This window comes from Hyla sarda, chromosome 5 (genome assembly GCF_029499605.1).
Source record: "Hyla sarda isolate aHylSar1 chromosome 5, aHylSar1.hap1, whole genome shotgun sequence".
In the NCBI taxonomy this organism is placed as follows: Eukaryota; Metazoa; Chordata; class Amphibia; order Anura; family Hylidae; genus Hyla; species Hyla sarda.
In genome coordinates this window covers 298068581-298086165 of record NC_079193.1, presented here as the reverse complement: position 1 = coordinate 298086165, position 17585 = coordinate 298068581, and the positions used below count along the sequence as shown (strand labels likewise).

Sequence of the window (17585 nt, the reverse complement as noted above, 5' to 3'; positions counted from 1 at the left end):
CCATTTAAAAGAAAACCAGTGTAAATAAAAATAAACATGTGGTATCGCCGCGTGCGGAAATGTCCGAATTATAAAAATATATCATGAATTAAACCGCACGGTCAATGGCCTATGCGCAAAAAAAAGTCCGAAATAGTGTATTTTTGGTCATAGTGAATAAAAAGTGATCAATAAGTCCTATCAATGCAAAAATGGTACCGATAAAATCTTCAGATCACGGCGCAAAAATACTGCCCCAAACGTGGAAAAATAAAGTTATAGGGGTCAGAAGATGACAATTTTAAACATATAAATATTCCTGCATGTAGTTATGATTCTTTCCAGAAGTGCGACAAAATCAAACCTATATAAGTAGGGTATCATTTTAATCGTATGGACCTACAGAATAAAGATAAGGTGTCATTTTTACCAAACAATGCCTATCCCCTGTACACATGCGCTGGGACCGCTGTGTGATTGACACACAGGTCCCAGCGCATGCGCCCCTTATCTTTCATATGTAAGCGCCGACATTTCTTTACAGAGCGTGAGCACTCACTTCAACTGTCTGACGCCTCTGTGCGCCTTCTCCTTTTACTCCTCCCCGTGCGGGAGAGGTGCTGGGCTCGTCTGCTTTCATTAGAGGCAGAGAGCGCTCATTCTCTGCCTCCGGTATTGCCCGGGCTCACGGAGTTGTCAGACAGAGCGCTCGCTTTGTAAAGAAATGTTGGTCGGCGCTTACATATGAAAGGGGCACAATCACACAGTGGTCCCAGCGCTGGTGTACAGGGGATAGACGTGGCGGCCGTGGGGCATAGCAAACCCCTGGCCATGCCTATCCGACCGTCAATGGCTGCATGTAAAAGTGTTTTTGAGCTAATAAAAGCCATAATAAGATTGATAAAAGTAAGGCTGCAGACATATTTTACACACCATACACACACTGTGGTTAGCTTATATGCCCCAAACCTCGTGACATTTGTGCTTTAACCCCTTAAGGAGGCAGTCCATTTGGGCCATAAGGACGCAGACAATTTTATTTTTACGTCTTAGTTTTTTCCTCCTCGCCTTCAAAAAATCATAACTCTTTTATATTTTCATCCACAGACTAGTATGAAGGCTTGTTTTTTGCGCGACCAGTTGTCCGTTGTAATGCCATCACTCACTTTACCATAAAATGTATGGCGCAACCAAAAAAATACTATTTGTGTGGGGAAATTAAAAAGAAAACCGCAATTTTGCTAATTGTGGAAGGTTTCGTTTTCACGCTGTACAATTTACGGTAAAAATGACATGTGTTCTTTATTCTTTGGGTCAATACGATTAAAATGATACCCATGATAACATACTTTTCTATTACTGTTGCGCTTAAGAAAAAAATCACAAACTTTTTAACCAAATTAGTACGTTTAAGATCCCCCTATTTTGAAGACCTATAACTTTTTCATTTGTCTATATAAGCGGCAGTATGAGGGTAAATTTTTTGCGCCGTGATCTTTACTTTTTATTGATACCATATTTGCTGATATAAAACTTTTAATAAATTTTTTATTATTTTTTTTTTGGAATAAAATATTATAAAAAAGCATCTATTTTGGACTTTTTTTGTTTTTTTACGTTCACGCCGTTCACCGTACGGTATCATTAACATTTTATTTTAATAGTTCAGATATTTACGCATGCGGCAATACCAAATTTGTATATAAAATATTTCTTTGACACTTTTTGGGGGTGAAATAGGGAAAATGGGACAATTTACGTTTTTATTGGGGGAGGGGTTTTTTTACATTTTTTTTTTTACTTAATTTTTTTACTTTTATTTTTACACTTTAATAGTCCCCATAGTGGACTATTTATAGCAATCATTCGATTGCTAATCCTGTTCAGTGCTATGTATAGGACATAGCACTGATCAGTATTATCGGTCATCTTCTGCTCTGGTCTGTGGGAAGGCAGATCAGAGCAGAAGACTCCCGGGAGGCAGCGGAGCCAGGTGAGGGGACCTCCGTCTGCCGTTCTGGATGATCGGATCACCGCGGGCAATCCGATCATCCATTTAAGTGACCGCAATGCTGCAGATGCCGTGAACTGTATTGATCACGGCATCTGAGGGGTTAATGGCGGACATTGGCAGGATCGCGGGTGTCCGCCATTACCGGAGGGTCTCCCTGGCTGCGATCCACACCCGGGACCTGCCGCGCATGATCCGGGCATCGCTCCGATGCCCGCGGTTATGCTTAGGACGTAAATGTACGTCCTGGTGAGTTAAGTACCACCTCGCCAGGACGTACATTTATGTCCTCTTTCGTTAAGGGGTTAAATAAAGTATATTTTTTATTTTAACTTTTTTGGGAAGTGGTTAATTTACATTTATTTACAAATTTTTTTTTTCACTTTTTTCGTATTTTTTTTAGGACTATTACATGCAATCTGTAGAGTGCATACACTGATCAATGCTATGCCATAGCATAGCAGTTATCAGTGTTATTGGTGCTCCTTCACTACTGCCTGCCATGGCTGGCAACAGTAAAGAAGCGACGATCGGATGCACGGAACAGGGTAAGGGACCTCCGGCCGCCCTCACAGCTGATCGGGAAACCGCGATTTCACCACGGTGATCTTGATCACCATCCTTGAGCTAACCGGCAGTACATCTCAGGACTTTTAGACACCACAATCAACTTTGATTGCGGCATCTAAAGGGTTAATGCGGGTCCCGGATACGATGTGCGCTCAGCTGCTGAGCGCACTGCATAGCTCGGGAGCAGAGAGTGCAGGCGGCTTACCGCACCTCCATGATACCTGTCCGCTGGACTCCCGCCGGCATGTATCGGATTAGGTATCGGAGACATTTGCACGAGTACAAGTCCTCGTGCAATTGTCCAGTATCGGTATTGGGACATCCCAATGCTCATTGATTGGCTCTACTTATTTCAGATTTATTTTTCTATGCTGACGCCCTTTCCCAGGGAGACTAAAGGGTAAAAGCACACATTGCGGTTGTGTTGCAGCAAGTACTTCTGAAATGTTGCTTTTAATCAGTGTTTTTTTTAAATACTTACCAGTTTTTAGGCAATTGCACCTTAAGGGTTGGGTCAAATGCTGTGCGAAATTCTCTGCATGGTGGCAGATATGCTGCATATTCCCCTTTGAGGAGACACACATGGCTAACTGGTTGCAGCCCTGTGTGTGTGGAGCTTCGGCCAGTAAATGGGGAGCAGTACTATCAGTTCCCCCAGCTGTAGACTAGTAAAATTTATTTCACCAGATTACCCATTTTTATGTTTAAATAGGTAAAACTGACATAACAGGATAACAGCAGCATTGTAGAATCAGTTACTGCATAAGTCCAACTGCAGCACAACTGGATGGTGTGTTTTCACCCTGTAGGATCAGGCCTGTATGTAGAGCGGTCTGCGCCATTGTTGTATGCCACTTTCACATACAGCAGCATGAGTGATCTGATAGGTCTGCTTTTAGATTTAGATGATAAACAAGGAAATTGTTTGTTTACCCCAAGCTTTTATTTTCTAGATGTATTAAACAGCAAATTATTCCGGAACATTCCACAATTATTATATAAAGCCCTCTCCAACAAGCCTATAACTGCAAACTTCCATGACTGGAGCCTATCTATGCAGGTACATATTCTAGATAATGCCTTATTATGTCATTGCGGTTATTCAGATGAATTGTTTCTAATACTTTTTGGTTTACAGTTTGATCAGAAACCTGTTATCATAACCTATAAGGATGGGTTCACACACATCCGCCTCAGTGAACGTTGCAAGACCTATTCCCCCATGCGGCATGTCCAGTGTCCAAATTGAGGTCTCCAGATAAATGTGAACTGTCCCATTGAAATTAATGGGTTTAGTTCTGCCATCTGTTTCCCTCCAGCATTATCCTACAGCAATGAAGGGAAACTAGGCCGGTAGCTTAATGGTGACGTATTTCAGGATTCCCCTTCATCAAATGATTCAGGCATGAAGGGGATCCCCAAAATGCGTTATAAGGCTACTGTCTAATGTCAATAAATATTTGATCTTCATCATTGGAGCGCAGGGGAATCTTTTCTTTTATTACTGTGGTGTTTGTGTCTCATTTTCATGTCCTGTTTATTATCATTTTATTTATTTGTGAACTACGAGCCCTTTAAAGGGGTAGTCCAGTGGTGAAAAACGTATCCCCTATCCTAAGGATAGGGGATAAGTTTGAGATCGCGGGGGGTCCGACTGCTGGGGCCCCCTGCGATCTCTCTGTACGGGGGCCAGGCTCTCCGGCCAGATAGCGGGTATCGACCTCCGCACGAAGCGGCGGCAGACACACCCCTCAATACATCTCTATGGCAGAGCCGGAGATTGCCGAAGGCAGCGCTTCAGCTCTGCCATAGAGTTGTATTGAGGGGGCGTGTCGGCCGCCGCTTCGTGCGGAGGTCAACACGCCCCCTTCCTGCGGGCTGCCGGGGCTCCGTACAGGAGATCGCAGGGGGCCCCAGGGGTCTGACACCCCGCGATCTCAAACTTATCCCCTATCCTTAGGATAGGGGATAAGTTGTTCACCACTGGACTACTCCTTTAAGACACTTACCTTCACCCAATCAACATGTGGAACTGATATATATTTTGAAAGCACTGCCTTTCATTGACTCTTTGATACTTGTATAATAATAGTTGCACACTCATTAGATTTGCTGGTGATCCAGTGAACTTTTCAGGATAAGCTGTTGTGTGTATATGTGAAGCAGCACTATCTCTGTCCATTATATACCTAGTATATGGCATGTTTTAGCCACATCATGTAAGGTAAGATAAGAAAAGAAAAGCAGTGCACAGTCTAAACTGTGTATGGGGTGAGATCTCTTACTTAGGCTGGGTTCACATCACGTTTTCTCCCATACGGGAGCGCATACGACAAGGGGGAGCTAAAACCTTGCGCTCCCGTATGCCTTCGTATGCGCTCCCGTATGTCATTCATTTCAATGAGCCGGCCGGAGTGAAACGTTTGGTCGGCTCATTTTTGCGCCGTATGCACTTTTTCCCCGGACCTAAAACTGTGGTCAACCACGGTTTTAGGTCCGGTTGTAAAAGCGCATACGGTGCAAAAATGACCCGACCGGACCGATTGTTTCACTCCGGCCGGCTCATTAAAATGAATTACATACGGGAGCGCATACGAAGGCATACGGGAGCGCAAGGTTTTAGCTCCCCCCTTGTCGTATGTGCTCCCGTATGGGAGAAAACGTGATGTGAACCCTGCCTTACAGAATTGTCTCTACAGCGTATCTTCACAGGTACATCCTCCACTCAGTCCCCCCTCCTCCATAGACTTGCATTGCTTATAATTTGATCCCTGACTGAGCTGCAGAACAAAAACTGAGGAGACACGGGACAAAACAGAGCTGATTTCCAAAGGGGAAGACAGTCTAGCATTAGGGGGGAGGAAAGAGGATTGATAACAGGAGAAATGAGTTTTTTTGCGTAATAAGTTATGTTCCAAAGCTTCTTCTATTTGCTTGTACTGTTGATCTATGTAAAGCCTGTTAAAATGTTGGTGCCTGTTTAAGGTGGCCATATGACTTAGTTGTTGGCTAAAGACTCATTGGGCTGACTGCTATTTGTTCCACATCACCTGATATATATGTTTGCAGTTTGGAGAGGGGGAATAGCCACTGTCAGACTCCTCCTATGGTGCGGGCTTATCTCCTGTGAAAATATCTACCTGTTCAGATGCTTTTTTCCTGAGACCTCTGCCATCAGGAGAAGAATTGGGATGCCTCCTTACACATTAGATGGTTAAATGGTCCCACCTAAATAGAAGGTCCTGACCAGTGTACCTCCTTGTAGGAGTCTGGCTACCCCAAAGGGGTATTCCCAATATTATAGGTTATGAAGCTGATTGGTGGTGCTCCTTCCTCTGAGATATCCTATAGCAGTGGTCTACAATAGAGATGAGCGAACTTACAGTAAATTCGATTCGTCACAAACTTCTCGGCTCGGCAGTTGATGACTTATCCTGCGTAAATTAGTTCAGCCTTCAGGTGCTCCGGTGGGCTGGAAAAGGTGGATACATTCCTAGGAAAGAGTCTCCTAGGACTGTATCCACCTTTTCCAGCCCATCGGAGCACCTTAAAGCTGAACTAATTTATGCAAGGAAAGCCATCAACTGCCGAGCCGAGAAGTTCGTGACGAATCGAATTTACTGTAAGTTCGCTCATCTCTAGTCTCCAACCTGCGGACCTCCAGATGTTGCAAAACTACAACTCCCAGCATGCCCGGACAGCCAACGGCTGTCCGGGCATGCTGGGAGTTGTAGTTTTGCAACATCTGGAGGTCCACAGGTTGGAGACCACTTTCCTATAGATAAGGGATACCTTTTAATTTTGGGCAACTCAAATCTGCATGGTTTCTGTATGAAATTGCTTTTTCTGTCCAAATAAAGCTTCTAATGTTTATATGATTTATGCATTTAAATATATATATTTTTTTTTCTTCTGTTTGCAGAACTTTACAGCAAATGAAAAGCTAAGAAAATTCTACAATGTCCTGTCCACCAACTCTGATGGTGTTCTGGAATTTATCTCTACGTTTGAAGGTATTGACTGGTGACTTTTTCACCAAAGTGCTTTCACCATCCAAATAAGACATTTACCTCAGAGTGAGCTTTGTGGTCTTCTAGTGATATGACACCACTGTTACATGCCCTGAATGATGTACAAAATGGGTTGTCTATAACTTTTTTTTTTTTTTTTATCATAAAATGCACATCTATGATTTACATGTCTGAGTTTTTAATGTTACATCTTGGGTGTGCTAAATGTATTAACTCTCCTATAATGTAAACAGCAGTTTGGAAATTCAAGTGTATAAAAAGTATAATAGTTGGTAGTCTACTGGTCTGAATATCTTCTTAAATTGTGCAACAGTTTGTATGTATCTTGTACATAACGGGAATTCAAGTAGGGAAAAAAACAGATATGGTCGCACATCTACAACTTGCACAGTGATCTAAGGCTTCTCAGCAAAATGTATTAAACGAACAGGTCGTTAGTGTACTTAATGATAATGAAGTCCAAGCCCACTAGCCACGTCATGGCCACCTGTAGGTAGCGGGTTCCTAACATCCCTAGCATAAAATAGTGCCGCACTGAGCAGTGACCACCAGTGCCACCACAGGGGGACCGACCCACTGGCAGAGCAGCCCCATTGCCACCCAATCAGACCCAGGGACGTGCCTCCCCACAGAAACAGCACCACGGCATCAATTTCCTCCACAAAGCACAGCACCAGTGTGAACAGGTGACTACACACACTTACCATGTGCTCCCAGTCAAAGACTGAGAAACTGCCAGAAAAAAACAGGGCCCTATGCAGTTTCCTGACACTTTAAATAGGCCTGGGCTGAGGAGCACATGGTAAGTATCTCTAGTTTGTGTGTGTGTGTATATGTATGTATATAGTTCAGGTATAACATTGAAGAAGCATTAAATTTTTTTTGCTTATTATAGTGCACCATAGGCCATTATTAAAGGGGTATTCCGCCCCTAGACATTTTATCCCCTATCCAAAGGATAGGGGATAAGATGTCAGATCGCCGCAGTCCCGCTGCTGGGGACCCCTGGGATCCCCGCTGCGGCACCGCGCTATCATTACAGCACAGAGCGAGTTCGCTCTACACGTAATGATGGGCGGTACAGGGGCCGGAGCATCATTACGTCACGGCTCCGCCCCTCGTGATGTCACGGCCCGCCCCTTTCAATACAAGTCTACGGGAGGGGGCGTGGCGGTCGCCACGCCCCCTCCCATAGACTTACATTAAGGGGACGGGCCGTGATGTCACGAGGGGCGGAGCCATGACGTCACGCTGCTCCGTCCCCTGTATCACCCGTCATTACGCACAGAGCGAACTCGCTCTGTGCTGTAATGATAGCGCAGTGCCGCAGCGGGGATCCCCAGCAGCGGGACCGCAGCGATCTGACATTTTATCCCCTATCCTTTGGATAGGGGATAAAATGTCTAGTGGCGGAATACCCCTTTAAAGAATAGCTGAAGAGCCATTACGCTATGCAGAGATGGAGGGCAGTCTCTTATCATGCAGTATATTCTCTTCTTAAAGACCTATCTAATGGCAACATGTTCTTGATCAGCGACCTAGACTTGCAGGCAGAGCCTCAGCATATTCCTATGTGATGCAGCTTCAGTGTGTCTTGAAAATGGTTTCTCCCTTTCATCTTTTACAAGCAGGGGTTAGGGAGAGCAGTGTGAAGCTGCATTTTATAGGAACACACTGGAGATTGTGCACATAGCAGAGATGGGCAGTGTGTTAGGAAGAGTTTCTTACTGCAGCTGATCAATGTATGGACTCACCTACTATATCACCTCATTCCTGAGCAACAAGTCTATGTTGGGGGACATGCAGAGGGGGTGGGGCAAGAGCAGAGGTGGTGGGGAGGAAAGGTGTCTTAGAGCTGCCCATTTTTCCTGCTTCCAATTCATCAACTTTTAAAACTGACTATTCACATGCTGCCTCTACATACATATATATATATATATATTAGGGATCGACCGATATCTATTTTTTTAGGGCCGATACCGATAATCTGTGGAGGTTAGGGCCGATAGCCGATAATTTATACCGGAATATAATTATAAGTTATCGGCTATTTATACCCGAAACCACCCCTCCCCCCCGGCGACACTGCAGCAGATCATTGATTTAAAGCGGCCACCCGCTTCTCTCCCCCTGCCTGTCCTGGGGTCCTCCTGAGTCCTACCATCCAAACTCCCCCCCCCACCACTGCACCTGCCCCATTGACTCCCCCATTCCCGGCAATGGGGCAGCGGCAGCGGCGGTCTCTGGCTGGTGCTGTGGGCGGTGCGGTGCAGTGGGGGGGGTGGGTGTGCGGCGGGGGGCGGTGCATTATCGGATTATCGGCAAAGTAATTGCCGATAACATCCAAAATCGTGAATATCGGCCAATAATATTGGCCAAGCCGATAATCGGTCGATCCCTAATATATATATTTCACCCTGTCACAATACAATGTAATTCACCTGCCAGTGGTTGTAGATTTATGGCTGGTCGGTGTGTATATGATAACCTGTGTCGTCTGTACTATTGCATGTGGAGCCCCTTTTGCTCTATTTGTAGCCTAATACTCCTGACATTCTATAAAACTGTGTTACACTATTTATATTTAAAAAAAAATGTGTATATATATATATATATATATATATATATATATATACATACTAGTCAATTCAAAGCAAACATCTTATACAGAAGTAAGTACTACCTTTGTGATTGTGTCTCCTTTAATGTATTGTGTCTTTTGCCTCCCTGTAGCTTATGATTACCCTATCTATGGAGTCCAGTGGCATCCAGAAAAAAATCCCTTTGAATGGAGAATAACCTCAGATATATCACATACTCCAGAAGCTGTGCATGTGGCTTTTTATATGGCTGACTTTTTTGTTAAGGAAGGTAAGGACATCATAAAAAGGTCATTCCTTGTCTATGAAGCTTCACTGTGAATAGAAATTTATTATTTTGTATTTCCTGCTATAGTTTTGCGAACTTCTACAGCTTGGCATGTAAAAATGACTCATGAGTTTTAGTGGCACCTCTTTACTTCCATTAGGGGGAAAAAAAAAACATGTTTTTTAGGACTACAGACTTGGTGTATGGGAGTGTTTTCCAAACAGTGTGTCTCCAGCTGTTGCAAAACTACAACTCCCAGTATGCCCGGACAGCCTTTGGCTGTCCGGGCATGCTGGAAGTTGTAGTTTTGCAACAGCTGGAGTCACACTGTTTGAAAAACACTAGTGTATGGGTTTTATAGTTGCACTGATATTTAACCCCTTAAGGACTCAGCGTTTTTCCGTTTTTGCACTTTCGTTTTTTCCTCCTTACCTTTTAGAAGTCATAACCCTTTCAATTTTGCAAACAAATGAAGTTGTCCAGCAAGGAATTAGTGCCCAAAATCTTCTTTATTGTATAAAAAGCCGGCAAACAGGAATAAAGTAACGCGTTTCAGGTGTCCATATGCACCCTTACTCGTACGACTAGGGGTGCATGTGGACACCTGAAACGAGTTACTTTATTCCTGTTTGCCGGCTTTTATACAATAAAGAAGACTAATTCCTCACTAAACAACTTCATTTGTTTGCTACATTGCATTGTGTGCCTGCAACGGAACGGTCCGAGCGAGGGGCGACTGCATGGTGAGCTGGATTTGGTCTACTATTTCCCTCCTTTCAATTTTAAAAATCCCTATGATGGCTTATTTTTTGTGCCACCAATTCTACTTTGTAATAACATCAGTCACTTTTACCCAAAAATCTACGGCGAAACGGGAAAAAAAAATCATTGTGCAACAAAGTGGAAGAAATTACGCCATTTTGTAATATTGGGGGCTTCTGTTTTTACGCAGTACATTTTTCAGTAAATATGACACCTTCTCTTTATTCTGTAGGTCCATACGATTAAATTAATACCCTACTTATATAGGTTTGATTTTGTCGCACTTCTGAAAAAAATCATAACTACATGCAGGAAAATGTATATGTTTAAAATTGTCATCTTCTGACCCCTATAACTTTTTTATTTTTCCGTTTACGGGGCAGTATAAGGGCTCATTTTTTTTGCGTCGTGATCTGAAGTTTTTAGCTGTACGATTTTTGTATTGATTGGACTTTTGATCGCTTTTTATAATTTTTTTTAATGGTATAAACAGTGACCAAAAATACACTATTTTGGACTTTGGAATTTTTCCGCCTATGCAATTGACCGTGTTGTTTAATTAATTATATATTTTTATAGTTCGGACATTTACACACGCGGCGATACCACATGTTTATTTTTATTTACACAGTTTTTTTTTTTTTTTTTAATGGGAAAAGGGGGTGATTCAAACTTTTATTAGGGAAGAGGTTAAATCACCTTTATTAACTATCATTTTTTTTACACTTTTTTTTGCAATCTTATAGCCCCCATAGGGGACTATAACATGCAGTACATTGATTCAATACACTGATCAGTGCCATTGCATTGATCAGTGTTATCGGCGGGTTGATTGCTCAAGCCTGGATTTCAGGCTTGGAGCAATCAATTGCCAATTGGACGTGCAGGAGGCAGGTAAGGCACGCTCCTGATGCGTCCTAGCTGATCGGGACATCACAATTTTACCACGATGGTCCCTGTCAGCCCGACTAAGCTGCCGCGAAGCTTTCACTTTCACTTTAGATGCGGCAATCAACTGTCCATTCATCTTAGATGGCTGACCTTCTTTTACTTTGCACTGTTATTGTGTAGAAGTGCTGGAGACATTGATCAGTTGTCTTTAGAACCTAAGGTGTTATATGACTTACAACATAAATATATAAATGAATATATACGCTTATACCTCCAGTGTCCTTCCTGCAGTTTTTTGTCCAGAGTGACCATTGGGTTCTTTGTCCCCACTCTTACCCAAGGCCTTTCTCCCCCCCCCCCCCCCCCCCCCCGATTACTTAGTTTGGTGAAGCAGCAATCTCTACGAAGAGTCTTTGCTCCAAATTTCATTATTTTAAGAATTATTGAGGCCACTCTGCTCCGGGGAACTTTCGGTGCAGCAGATACGTTTTTGTCCCCTTTTCCAGATCTGTGTCTCCATACAATCCTGTCTCTGAGCTCAACAAGCAGTTATTTCCACCTCATGGCTTGGATTTTGCTCTTATATGCATTGTCAGCTGTGAGACCTTATAGACAGGGTTGTAATTTTCTGAATAATGTCCAATTTTGATACATTTCTACACTGGGTATTGAGAGCAGAATTTTGGGAAGAAAACTTGATTTTTATTATTTTTATTTATATATTTATTTTTAAGCACATGAGACCATGACATAATTGTGAAAGGGCCATAAGATTTTCCAAGTGCATTGTATGTAGTTGTCATTCTTAGGTCTTCCATGCTCACCTTGTCCAAGTCACTTCAGATTCCACCAGAAGATTAAATATGTTCAATCTTCTGCCAGAATCCAATTCTCCACCAGAAGTTCTGTCCTGGAACTTCTGACATATAAACTGTGCAGCAGAACTCCCATTAAAGGGTTTTCCAGGAAAAAAAACAGCTCCACCACATCTGTCCCCAGTTTGTCTGAGATTTTACAACTTGGCTCCTTTCACTTCAATGGAACAGAGCTGCAGAACCACACCCAACCTGGAGAAAGACGGGGAGCGGTTTTTGATAGAAAGTAGCTTTGTTTTTTTATTCATGGATAACCCCTTTAACTCCTTGCCGCAAAACGCTGGGTTTATACGGTGCTGCAGCACGGGAGGGTTATGAAGAGAGCTCAGGAGCTGAACTCGTATCATACCCGCACAGTCCCGGCTGCTATCAGCAGCCAGGACCCATGGCTAATGCCGGACATCACCATTCCGGCAGATGTCCAGCATTAACTCTTTAGACGCGTCTAAAAGTGAAAGTAAAAGCATCCCGGCAGCTCAGTCGGGCTGATCAGGACATCCCGAGTTGATCAGCTAGGACGCATCAGGAGGGTGCCTCACCCTGCCTCCTGCGCGTCTGAACAATGATTGATTGCTACAAGCCTGAAATCCAGGCTTGAGCAATCAACCACCGATAACACTGATCAATGCAAAGCTATGGCTTTGCAGTGAACTATGTAAAATATCAGTGTGTGCAGTGTTATAGCCCCCTATGGGAGCTATAACACTGCAAAAAAAAAAGTGGAAAAAAAAAGTTCATAAAGATCATTTAACCCCTTCCCTAGTAAAAGTTTGAATCCATTAAAAAAAAAAAAAAAAACTGTGTAAATGCTGTGTAAATAAAAACAAACATATGTGGTATCGCCGCGTGCGTAAATGTCCGAACTATAAAAATATATTGTTAATTGAACTGCAGGGTCCATGGCTTATGTGCAAAAAAATTTCAAAGTCCAAAATAGCGTATTGTTGGTCACTTTTTATAACATAAAAAAATGAATAAAAAACGATCAAAAAGTCCGATCAAAACAAAAATGGTACCAATAAAAACTTCAGATCACAGCGCAAAAAAATGAGCCCACATACCGCCCCGAACATGGAACAATAAAAAAGTTATAGTGGTCAGAAGATGACAATTTTAAACATATACATTTTCCTGCATGTAGTTATGATTTTTTTTCGAACTAATAAAAATCAAACTTATATAAGTAGGGTATTATTTTAATCGTATGGACCTACAGAAGAAAGATAAGGTGTCTTTTTTTAATGAAAAATGTACTACGTAGAAACAGAAGCCCCCAAAATTTACAAAATTGCATTTTTTCTTTCATTTTGTTGCACACATTATTTTTTTTTTTTTTCTGTTTCGCCGTAGATTTTTGGGTAAAATGACTAATGTCACTGCAAAGAAGAAGCCATCATATGGATTTTTAGGTTCAAAATTGAAAGGGTTAGGATTTTTAAAAAGTAAGTAGGAAAAAATGAAAGTGCAAAAACGGAAAAATGCTATGTCCTTAAGGGGTTAAAATCAGCGAGAGGCTGCTGAAAGCAGAATCTCTGTAGTGTAAACATGGCCTTATAGTCCTCCAGTGTCCATAATAGAAAATGATTACCGTATTTTTCGTCCTATAGAACGCACCAGCGCATAAGACGCACCCAATTTATATGTGCAAAATCTAAAAAAATAAAGATTTTGAACCCAATAGTGGTCTTCAACCTGCGGACCTCCAGATGTTGCAAAACTACAACTCCCAGCATGCCCGGACAGCCGTTGGCTGTCCGGGCATGCTGGGAGTTGTAGTTTTGCAACATCTGGAGGTCCGCAGATTGAAGCCCACTGCATAGGAGGTAATACTCACGTGTCCCTGCCGCTTCGGACCCGTCACCGCTGCCCTGGATGTCGCTCCATCGCTGTCGCCGTCGCTCTGGAACGTCTCTGCTGCCGGCCGGGTATCCTCGCTCTCCGTCGCGGCCATCACGTTGTTACGCACGCCGACGCACGTACGCGACGACGTGATGACGAGGAAGGAGAGCGCCGACCATACAGGGGATCCCTGAACGGAGAAGACACCGAGGAGGTAGGTAAGGTCCCTCCCGGTGTCCTGTAAGCACTAACCCGGCTATTCAGTCGGGCTGTTCGGGATTTCACCGCGGCGGTCCCGAACAGCCCGACTGAACAGCCGGGTTAGTGTCACTTTCCCTTCAGACGTGGCGGTCAGCTTTGATCGGCGCGTCTGAAGGGTTAATACAGGGCATCACCGCGATCGGTGATGTCCTGTATTAGCCACGGGTCCCGGCTGTTGATGGCCACAGGGACCGCCGCGATAGGGGTGTATTCGCCGTATAAGACGCACCGACTTTTTCCCCCCAGTTTTGGGGAAGAAAAAGTGCGTCTTATACGGCGAAAAATACGGTAATTATTTTGGCCTTTTTCTTCTATACGTGCCTTTATTTGTGAATGTAGATTGCAGATGTATCTCCCTTTCTAATACATTGTCATTGTTATTTTATTTTTTTTGTCGTTGCAGCCAGGAAGAGTCAGCATCAGTTCACTCCTCAAGCACAAGCAGACCATCCGCTGATATATAACTATTGCCCGACGTACACAGGGAATATTTCTGTCTTTGAGCAAATGTATTTTTTCTGAAGACATTTTAAGGCTGTTCTTCATGTGATGCAATCCATTGTGAGACGATATGTTCTGTATGCACGTTGTATTGTTTGCAGCTAACGTGAGGACATACAATGGTTTTCGTTCTCAGTCCAATCTGCATTCACATATCTGGACACATATTAATGTATGTGTTACTGGAATGTAATAGTAACACTGAATGTAAATCTGTACTTAATCCATGCACTGGGGGAGGGGCCGTGTTTCCTATAAAACTTATTCTGTTGTTCGCACCTGGTAACTGCGTATGATTAAATGTGGACTTGACAGTTCTGGGTTCTAAGGCTGGGTTCACACCACGTTTTTGCAATACAGTTCCCATATCAGGTTTTTGATTAAAAAAAAAAAAAACGGATTCCTCAAAACCTGACTAAACTGTATCAAAACATGTACAAATTTTAATCCGTATACGGTTGAAAACCATATATGGTTTGAAAAATGATGTCCGGTTGCATCCGTTTTTTAAGAAAAAAATGTATACTTTTTTTAACTTTTCACTCCATTGTAAATAAAGTTTCACTTGTTTGATTGAAATTCCAAGAAAAAAAACTGTGCAAAGTCAAAAACCGTATGGTGAAAACCGTATGGAACCATACGATTCTGTACGGTTCAAAATTGACTCCCATGTTAAAAAAAAAAAGTATACGTTTCAATTAGGGATTGACCGATTATCGGTTTGGTCGATATTATCAGCCGATATTCACGATTTTGGATGTTATCGGTATCGGCAATTACCTTGCCGATAATCCGATAATTGGCCCGCCCCCCGCACCTCCCCCACCGCACCGCAGCGCACCCCCCACCGCCCCCATCCCCTACCGCACCGCACCAACCCACAGCACCAAGCCAGAGACTGTTGCTGCCCCATTGCCGCCCCCATCCCCGGTTTTATAATTACCTGTTCCCGGGGTCCGCGCTACTTCTGGAGTCTCCAGCTTCCTGTGTTATGCTCTGCGCTGCGCAATGACGAGTGACGTCCTCAATGCGACGTCACCGTCAGTGCGCACAATGACAGCTTAAGACGCCGCCGGAGCCAGAAGTAGCGCAGACCCCGGGCCCTGGGAACAGGTAATTACAAAATCGGGAATGGGGGAGGCAATGGGGCAACGGTGGTGGTTGGACTAAGGACCGGCAGGGGGAGAGAAGGGGGCGGCGGCGGTCTCTGGACAGAGGATAGGTAGGGGGGGGGGGCAGCGGTGGTAGGTCTCAGGAGGACCCCAGTATAGGCAGGGTGAGAGAAGCGGGTGGTGGTGGCGGTCTTTGGCACAGCAAAAGCCACTGCAGTTCATTGATTTAAAGCGCCCGCTTTAAATCAATGATCTGCAGCGGTGTTGCCGGGGGTGGGGAGATAAATAGCCGATAACTTATACCGATAATCCGGTATAAATTATCGGCTTTCGGCCTTAACCTCCACAGATTATCGGTATCGGCCCTAAAAAATCGATATCGGTCAATCCCTAGTTTCAATACGGTTTTTCACCCGGATCAAAAACCGTGGTAGGCTACGGTTTTGGGTACAGGAAAAAAAAAAAAACTGACAAAACTGTACAGGATGCAAAACGGACACAACCTGATGCATCCTTTGGCATACGGTTTTCAAATTGAAAAAGTATACAGGGACTGTATTGCAAAAATGTGGTGTGAACCCAGCCTTAGTCTTCTATGTTCAGTTCATCATGGGTTCTCCCCGAAATAGGTTAATGGGCATTACCGATCAATTGATGATATAATAATGCTAGTTGGCATTGGCGCAGGATTTAACCAGACAGTTATAGCTATCCAGCTGCAATTTTGTTCCTGAAAGCATGGACCTTCATTACCAGCGCTGATGTGTTCGCTCAGACAATGCGTGTTCAGGATGAGGTTTAGAAGAGGACTGTACGATATATATCACAATCGCATGGCAATTTTTGTGATATGTCCTCCTGGGAAAATTTGCAATTACCTGCAGTGGCGGCCCGGCACCATATTGCACACATAACACACACAGGGTCTGGGGCTTGGCCACCGAAATACAAATGCTAATCAGTATTTCCCAACCAGGGTGCCTCTAGCTGTTGCAAAACTACAACTCCCAGCATGCCCGGACAGCCGTTGGCTGTCCGGGCATGCTGGGAGTTGTAGTTTTGCAACAGCTGGAGGCACCCTGATATGGAAACACTGTTGTAAGTAATAATAGGGGCACGGGGGAAACATAGAAAAAGCTGATGCTCATCTAGCCCCGGTCCCTGTAAGTCTGCCGCAGATCCTGTTCTCCTGCGTGGTGTCCCAATGTCTTTTTTGTGCTCCAGACAACCAGCAGGTCCCAGGACCTTTTCTGCTCAGCCAATCAATGGTGTCAGTGGTGTCATGTGTCAGGCCAGTGATTGGCTGAGCAGGAAGGTCATGTTAGTCCAATAAGACCCACGGACTGTATGGAGGAGAATGGGATCTGCGGCAGACCTACAGGGGACTAGGACTAGGTAAGCATCAGGTTTTTTTTTTTTAGGTTTCCCAGTGCCCAGGTACGAAATTAATGGGGGGCATGTGACACTGGGGGATTGACATGATGCGGATGGGAAATGTGGGGAATATAAAATTGGGGGACAGAAATGAAATGGGGAGGGTTAGACATAAAATTGGGGGATTTAACCATTTGTTTGTTATTTTGTAATCGCAGTAATTACCACCATAATTGCAATTGCACATTTTCCCCAAATCGTGCAGCCCTAGATAGATCTTGCACATCGGTGCTAAAGCCAAGATCCAATGCCCATAAAACATGCACCAGTTTTGTGATAAAAATGTGCGTTCAAAACTATGGGGATGCTGGATAAACGGAATAGAACAATTACAACCACAGTCAGTAGATTTTCTAACCATGACTTATTACTTCAAGACAAACATTGTGCAAACATTTCTCTTATCTGCTCTATAGTGGCAAAGGTCAACCTCTGCCATCTTGTGTCTATT

The 17585-nt window shown here is 43.7% G+C and overlaps 1 protein-coding gene across 1 annotated transcript in view; it reads left to right on the top strand.

Moving 5' to 3' along the window:
- The window catches only part of GGH (gamma-glutamyl hydrolase), a 32258-nt gene extending 17392 nt beyond the window's left edge, over positions 1 to 14866 (top strand). Inside the window, exons 6-9 of the mRNA XM_056522030.1 lie at positions 3514 to 3620; positions 6483 to 6573; positions 9325 to 9462; positions 14491 to 14866. Of these exons, the coding sequence (XP_056378005.1) occupies positions 3514 to 3620; positions 6483 to 6573; positions 9325 to 9462; positions 14491 to 14609 (455 nt within the window). The 3' untranslated portion in view covers positions 14610 to 14866. The remainder of the gene's footprint in view (positions 1 to 3513; positions 3621 to 6482; positions 6574 to 9324; positions 9463 to 14490) is intronic.
- Positions 14867 to 17585: the final 2719 nt, after the last annotated feature.